Source organism: Lathyrus oleraceus, chromosome 3 (genome assembly GCF_024323335.1).
Source record: "Lathyrus oleraceus cultivar Zhongwan6 chromosome 3, CAAS_Psat_ZW6_1.0, whole genome shotgun sequence".
NCBI lineage: Eukaryota > Viridiplantae > Streptophyta > Magnoliopsida > Fabales > Fabaceae > Lathyrus > Lathyrus oleraceus.
The window spans coordinates 523,042,663-523,050,636 of record NC_066581.1 but is presented as its reverse complement, the minus strand read 5'-3'; the positions used below and the strand labels follow the sequence as shown (position 1 = coordinate 523,050,636).

At 33.4% G+C, this 7,974-nt stretch overlaps 1 protein-coding gene across 1 annotated transcript; it reads left to right on the top strand.

The window, feature by feature from the left end:
- The first annotated feature begins 3,956 nt into the window (after window positions 1-3,956).
- On the top strand, window positions 3,957-7,336 carry LOC127128632 (glycine-rich RNA-binding protein 3, mitochondrial). The gene is made up of 5 exons (XM_051057999.1): window positions 3,957-4,119; window positions 5,070-5,214; window positions 5,290-5,358; window positions 5,934-6,040; window positions 6,673-7,336. Exons 2-5 carry the CDS (start codon window positions 5,079-5,081, stop codon window positions 7,114-7,116), a joined length of 756 nt encoding a protein of 251 aa, XP_050913956.1. The 5' UTR covers window positions 3,957-4,119; window positions 5,070-5,078; the 3' UTR covers window positions 7,117-7,336.
- The last annotated feature ends 638 nt before the right edge of the window (window positions 7,337-7,974 follow it).

The window sequence follows — 7,974 nt, the reverse complement described above, 5'->3', positions numbered from 1 at the left end:
GGTTGCAAAATGTGCTTACGTGAAAAGAAAAAGAAAAAGAAAAGTGTTTTCACTCTAAGAAAATTATCACGTTCATAAACGTTAGAACACTTTCTTGAAATATTTCTTAAGTGTATTATTTTTTAAAATTTGTGTATATTCTTTTTGAAGCATCTTATAAACACAACCTTGTTTATATTAACCTTTGGTTAATTTCCTTGAGAGACTAAGTTTAGTCAGAATTCTCAAGAAGTCATTGACAATTTGTCTTTAAGTTGTATTTCCTTGAGAGACTAGATTATAGTTAGAGTTCTAAAGAAGTCTTAGATAATTGATTTTTGAGTTTTTGTAATCAGTTTGATTATTGGATTAAGTCCTTATTGAGAAGGTGAAATCACTCAGGCGGGTGGACTGAATGTAGCTTCGTTAACAGCGAACCAAGATAAAAATACTTGAGTTATTTATCTTTTTCATTAGTATTGTTGTTTTTGTTATTGGGTTGTAAACATTTTTAATCTAGAAACCCTATTCAAACTCCACTTTCTTGTGTTTCTTGAACCTTCATGGTGCACAAAGATAACAAAAACAAAGACTCAAAAGATAATCCCTAACATTAAGTATCTTCAAAACGTGCACACCTCAAAAGTGAGGTTTGAGTATCCTTAAATAGAAACACAATTCTGGGCTTTTCTTCTTTAGATTTCTGATCTAATTTTGTTAAGAATAATAGCAGATATTGTTGGATTTGATTTACTCCAAAAAGATCTCCAACAAAAGATATGATTTGTTATTAAATAAAATTTAAATTGATATGAACTTCAACAACTATCAAACAAATCACACAAACACATTACATCAATATATCAACAAATATGATTGAATCTTAACCCGATTTTTGCTGGAAAACATAACAACATTGGTTTCTTGAACCAGGATCAGATGTTGCACACATGTTGGAACGTCGTGTTCCACATGTGTCCCTTATTCACCACAACTGCACTAACATATGTCTGCTGACAGAGTTTAAATGTTGCAGCATACCCTTCTTCACTATAACTGCACTTAACTTCTGTCAGTTGACATAGACCGGATGTTTCAGCACAACACGTGTTGGAACATTGTGTTCCACATGTTATACTAGAGCATCCAAAATAACTTTTTTCATATAAATCTTCTTTGTAGAGTAAATATTGGACCAAAACTTCCTTCGGGGTACATTCAATCAAATCTTCTTTAACTGAAATAAGTCCAAATCTCTTCCAATTGATTTTGGATTGACACCGCATACTTTTTCCCAAAATTAAACTTCTATATCTTCAAGAAGTCAACACCATAACTCTTCTGAAGGAAATCTGAAGATAGTCAGAACCCAAACCTTATACATATTGCTTAAATAGTTCTATCAAGAACTTTAGGTGCATATTTGAACATCTTGCTTAACTGGTTATGTCAAGAACTTTGGCTAAACAACTATTGCTTAACTAGTTCCGTCAAACACTTTAGTTAAACAACTCTTATTAGCAACAAACTCAGATGTTGAAACATATGCTAGAACGTCTTGTTTCACATGTTGCCTAAAATACATCTTGTACATATGTTGTTTTTCCTGATGCATCCAACCAAAAGGACCTACAGAGAGCAATAAGAGAACATCTTATACATAACATTATTGGAGACATATCCAAAGGAGTCACTACTCGACGATATCTTAATAAGGTATGTAACTTTGTGATTTTTTTCCACAACTTGAGCCAAAAGGAATCGACAAAGCTATAGTTGATGAACATTCGTCTCTTTCCATGTAAAAAGAGTTAAATCAATTTGAACAAAACAACATTTGGGAACTCGCTTCCAAAGCTTTAACTAATCTAGTGATTGGCACCCGATAGGTCTTTCCCAACAAGCTGGAGGAGAATGTCTTAAGAAATAAAGCTAGACTCATTGAAAAAGGTTACAATCAACAAAAGGGAATATATTTCGATGAAACTTATGCTTTTGTAGCTAGATTAGAGGTCATATGGATGTTATTATCTTTCTCATTCATCTTGAATTTCAAATTATTTTAAATGGATGTAAAAAGTGATTTTCTAAATGGATGCATCCAAGAGTAGGTATATGTTGATAAACCTCCAGATTTTATTAACTCGGCTTTTCCTAATCATGTTTTCAAGTTGAAGAAAGCATTGTATAGATTGAAACAAGCCCATAGAGCTTGGTACAATTGTTTGTACAAATTCTTGCTTGAAAATAAGTTCCAAATAAGACAACTTGATAAAACTCTCTTTATCAAGAAAACCAAACATGGCATCTTATTAGTTCAAATTTATACTGATGATATTATATTCGGTGCTATTAATGAATCCCTGTGCAAGGAACTTTCTGAAATGATGTAGAATGAGTTCGAAATGTCAATGATGGGGGAGCTTTGATACTTCATAGGACTTCAAATCCATCAAACTAAATAAGTAACTTTCATAAGTCAAGCTAAAAATTATAAATAATTGCTAAAGAGGTTTGACATGGATAAGTCCAAAGTAATATTGACATCAATGTCAACATCATACAACCTCATGAAGGACAAAAATGGAAAACCAGTTCAAGAAAGCAAATATCGACATATGATAGGCTTTTTTCTCTATCTCACTGCATCTCCTCCTGATATCATGTTTGTTGTATGTATTTGTGCTCGCTTTTGAGCATCCCCGAAAGAATCACATCTCAGTACAGTGAAACACATCATGAGATATCTCACTGGCACACAACAAATGAGTCTATGGTACCCCAAGGGAGTGAATTTTGACTTACTTAGATGCACAGATTCTGATTTTGCTGGGTGTGGATTGCATAGGAAAAGTACCAGTGGTACGTGTCACTTACTTGGTAACTCGCTTGTCTCCTTGCATACCAAGAAACAAGCAAGTGTCTCATTATCCATAACTGAGGCATAATACATTATCGTGGGTAGATCTTGCTCATAAATTATCGGGATGAAACAACAACTCAGTGATTATGGTGTTAACCTTAGAGCTGTCCCGATAAGATGCGAAAACACTAGCATAAAAAACCTCACTAAAGACCCGATTCTTCACTCTCGTGCCAAAAAATCAAGGTTATGCACCACTTTATTACGGTCTTGTTGAAAAAGGGGAATAAATACTTGAATTTGTGACCTCATCTAATCAACTCGTAAACATTTTTATAAAACCTATTCCTAAAGAAAATATATTTTTCATAAGAATTAAACTATGAATTCTAAATAAACCATGCATAGATTAGTATGCTTATGTGTCCCTTCTTCTTCTTCTTCTTCTTCCCTTTCTTTACCTGATACTTTGTGATTTATGTGCTTTGATTGTTTCTCGTCTTTTTAATTATGCCAGAGGGGGAAAACTATACTCTCAGGGGAGTAAAGTATACTCTCTACTCATGTGAGGGGGAGTAGAGTATACTCTCTACTCATGTGAGGGGGAGTTTAATCACTCAAATTATTATATATCTATCATTTATGTAACCATCTCCATGAGAGATGTGTTGTCATAATCAGAAAGTGAGAGAATGTTGATATATGTACTTGTAGGTTTAAAACTGACAATCCTGTAAAGAACCTTCTAAAGTTTTGATGATGACAAGACCAATGATTGTTAAAGTCGACGGTAATAACTTTTCAACTCTTTTATGATGGTGACCAAACTTGAAGACCTTTAAAGAGATTCAGGTTTCATTAAAGTTATTATATAATTGATGTATCATAAAAAAAAATGAAAGCTTCAAAGTGGTGAAAAAGAGAAAGTATAAAAATTCTTCTAATCGTGTTTGTTTGATTGACCATAATTTAATTAAAACAAAAAAAAAATAACTTCTTAGATATTAAAGCCGATATCCAAACATATAAAAATCTAAATTTTGTGTTACGTATAAAAGAAATTAAAAAAATAAAAAATATTTTTCTTTTTATCCTTGCAAAAAGCAAAATAACATACATAAAATCTAAACGGTTGATACAGAAAGCATCTAGACATCAGAGAAGCTACCACGTGTCACTTCCAAAGCCCTAATTATTTAGGTCATCATAAAATTGAGGGTTTAACCATTTTCATTTCATTCTTTCGATTTCAGAAACAACGATAAGCGCTTTCCAAGGTACGCATTAAGATCTCAACATCACTATTTTCTCACTACCCATTTCCCCCTTTTCGATCATGATTTCACTGTTTCTCGATTCAGCTTATACGGCTTTTGTTAATTTCTTCGTATTTACCTGTTATTTGGATATGTAGTAGTTATAGATTTTTCAGTATTTTGATTTGGTGATGCTTAATGTTGTGCAAGATTTGCATTTTACTGTTTGTGAGCTTTTATTTTGTGAAAAATTCAATTGGGTTTTTTGAATCAAAATGAACTGAAAAGTTTACATTTGAGTTTTGATATATTGAGTAATGATTTTGTTATAGACTTTTTTGCTTACAAGTTTTGGTATATTTTTTGCACATATGAGCATTTATTAGAACAATAAACTTTTCTGGTTATCATTTGAGTGTGTGAAAGCTATGCACCAACACCTCTGATAAACGGCGTGCCAGTGTCGGTGTCCGAAACCGACACCTTCGACACTTGTGATTAGGTTTAATTTATTCATATCTTTCAAATCATTACCGCTGTCGGTGTCGTGTCTCCGGTGTCTTGATTCATAGCGAGAGAGACATAGTTAGCTAAATAGCTATGAAGCACCGACACACAGATAAACCGACAGTGACACTGACACTTGTGATTAGGTTTAATTTATTCATTTTTTCAAATTATTACCAGGGTCGACTTGTCGAGTTTCCGGTGGTGTATGTGCTTCATAGCGAGAGAGACATAGATAGCTAAATAGCTAGGAAGCACCTACACAAATACGAGACATAGATAATATTTTAAGAAAAATGGAAGTTAGAGAGAGTGAATGTGGCTAATGTGAAATTAGATTTCAGTTTCATAAGATCAAATTGCAAATTCTGGTGGAATGTTTGTATTTAGCAGAGCTTGGTTATAATGAACAATGGATATATCGTTTTAGTGATACAAATTTTCTGCGGTTCGATGTTTTTAAGGTTTGAGCAATGGCGTTCTTTGGTAAAATTGGGAAATTACTCAAGAGCTCTGCTGTCAAGCACATCAATCATGATATTTCTATGTCTACTCCTTTGGCATTCCAAGCGATTAGATCTATGTCATCTGCCAAGCTTTTTGTTGGAGGTATGCTAGTTTATCCTGTTGAATTTTTCTAAATCAAATTAAGCTGTAATTTTTAACATTTCAAATGCAATGCAGGTATTTCATATAGCACTGATGATACCAGTCTCCGAGAACATTTTGCTCGCTATGGGGAAGTTATTGATGGTAGTTTTCTTTCTGGCTCTCACAATCTACTAGTTTTTTGTCGTTTTAGGTAGAGGTAATATCAAACAAATGAGTTTGTCCCAAGAATGTGTAGACTAGTTGTATGAGTTAGGACGGTGAAGGAGTATTAAGAAGGAGGTCCAGAGTTCAATCCCTGTTGCTGACAGATTTTCCCTCCCCCTAACAAATTAAACTAATATTTGTCTATCCAAAAAAAAACGAGTTTCCATTGTTTCTGAATCTTACGTAGTCAGCCAAAGCAATCCAATAAGATGTTCAATTTATGTATGATTTGATAGAATGGTTAGTGTTACTTATTTATACTTGTGTAGTCATGCTATTGTTTCTTTTGTGTGTGCACTTGATCTTGTTCTTTGTTCCTTTCTTTTGTTAGGATTAGTTTACAAATGTAGTTGTTTAATTGCCACAAGTTGTCGCGTGTAACAAAATGGCAAGCAGATTCAAATATTTACATAACAAACAATAAAAACTGTAGCTATGGCAAGCATATCTATTTCATAATATGGGGCTTATTGATTTGTACACTGAAACTGGTCTTTTTAACTTTCTTCCAGCAAAGGTTATTATGGATCGTGAAACCGGCAGGTCCCGGGGTTTTGGCTTCATAACTTTTACAACAAGCGAGGATGCATCTTCTGCCCTTCAGGCCATGGATGGCCAGGTATAATCGATTTTTGTGATAATTCATCTTGCTAAATTCTTAAATTCACCAATTCACGGTGAGCATGACTTAAAGCCTCATTTACGAAGGAATTAGAGTTTTCATCGTTTCATATTATATATGAATATTATGAAATTGTAAAACACCTTATGTTCAGACCTGGAGGAAGTAATTGCAGTTATTTAGCCAAGATAAGATAGAAATATTGACTGCATATGCATATGTAGTTCTAAATTACATAATGCAGGTAACAAGGGTATTGCTTGTTACCTGCATTACGATATTCTTTTTGTTAATAATTCTGTGCTAAATAATGTTTTTAATTGTTTTAGATCTCTTCAAGAATAAATTTAAAAGAACAATATTAGATCAACCATGCAAATTATTTCAAAATGGAATTATATTTCGTAAGCCCAACTAAGTATTCGAAAGATATACTCCCCAGTTCTATATTAATTGTCATACTTGTTAGTTTCACACAAATTAAGGAAAAATTATTGGCGAAAGAAAGAGAATAGTACTTTTTGCAAGACTCAAAATGTTAGTTTTATACAAATTAAGGAAAAATTATTTGCAACTCAAAATGTTGGAAATGTTTTTATTGTATAGCATCTAATATCATCTTGTCGCAGGAACTTCATGGTCGGACAGTACGAGTGAACTATGCTACAGAAAGGTCACGCCCTGGGTTCGGTGGCGGAGGCGGCTATGGTGGAGGTGGAGGCTATGGTGGCGGTGGTGGATATGGCGGCGGTGGTGGATATGGAGGCGGTGGCGGATATGGTGGTGGTGGCTTTGGCGGTGGTGGCTATGGTGGTAGTACTTATGGTCGTAATGATAATAACAACAGTGGAAGCTATGGAAGTGGTGGTTATGCTGCCCCAGGAAGCTATAGTGGTGGCAATGCCGAGACTAGTTACGCTGCTCCTGGTGAACACGGAAGTAACTCTAATTTGGGATATGATGGTCAACTTGGTAGCCACCAAGATGGCGGTGTATTCGTTGAGCCACTTGAAAACAACCATGTGACAGAGAACAATGACGAACCTAATGACTACGCAGAAACCCAGAGGTGAGGTGAGAGTATCTTCATCATGAAGGAATTCCTTGCAAAGAGTAAGTAACTTGTGGCATTGAGTGGTATAAACACATGTTTCAAATATTTGTTTACTTTTGTTTTTCAGAACTTTTCATTGTTTGGCATAAATTTGATAGTTTGTCAGCTCAAGGACTGATGTAAAAATAAGACCTTTATAGGATTGATTGCAACTACATTTATAAATTTTGTTTCCCTTTTGTTGCTTGGCATGTTTTGAGAATGGTGCAACAATCAAAATTGATGGAAATTTTAACTTGAAGTTGAATACGAGGGGGTTAACCAAAGTTCAAGAGGATTTTATGTCCCTTTTATTTTGCCAAGACATTTATGCAAATTTTGGAGTCCTGAACTTTTTTTCTTCATATTTACTAAGTATCGGTATATCATTAGGGCTATTATTCTTTTAAAATTAAATAAAATAACTACAGAAACTTCAGGTCCATTATAAGAAGTAAAGATTTTAATATATTCAGGTGATTTTGAGTTTCATTACTGACAATCATCATCATAGTTTTCAAATTCTGAATTTCACATGAATTCCAAGAAAAAAATCAAATTACAAGGAGTAAACTCGATGGGTTTACTAAATGAAATAATATTTGAAAGAAAATAAAAGAATATTTAATACTACCCCCGGTCTTATTTATAAGATTTGTTTTTGTTTTTTAGATTTATTTAATAACTAATGTATTTGGTCTATATTTTGTTCAAATATATTTTTATTTAATAAATCTTAAACTTATTTTTTTTATTTATAAATATGATTAGAGGGAGTATATTGTGTAAATGATAGATCGAAGATTATGATTATTAACAAGGGCTGAAATTTGAGATG

Excerpts from the sequence above, each read along its gene's own strand:
- LOC127128632 (XM_051057999.1), top strand. The coding sequence starts at position 5,079 with ATGGCGTTCTTTGGTAAAATTGGGAAATTACTCAAGAGCTCTGCTGTC. Across the intron at positions 5,215-5,289 it reads TGCCAAGCTTTTTGTTGGAG|GTATTTCATATAGCACTGAT; the intron begins GTATGCTAGTTT and ends AATGCAATGCAG. Across the intron at positions 5,359-5,933 it reads CTATGGGGAAGTTATTGATG|CAAAGGTTATTATGGATCGT; the intron begins GTAGTTTTCTTT and ends ACTTTCTTCCAG.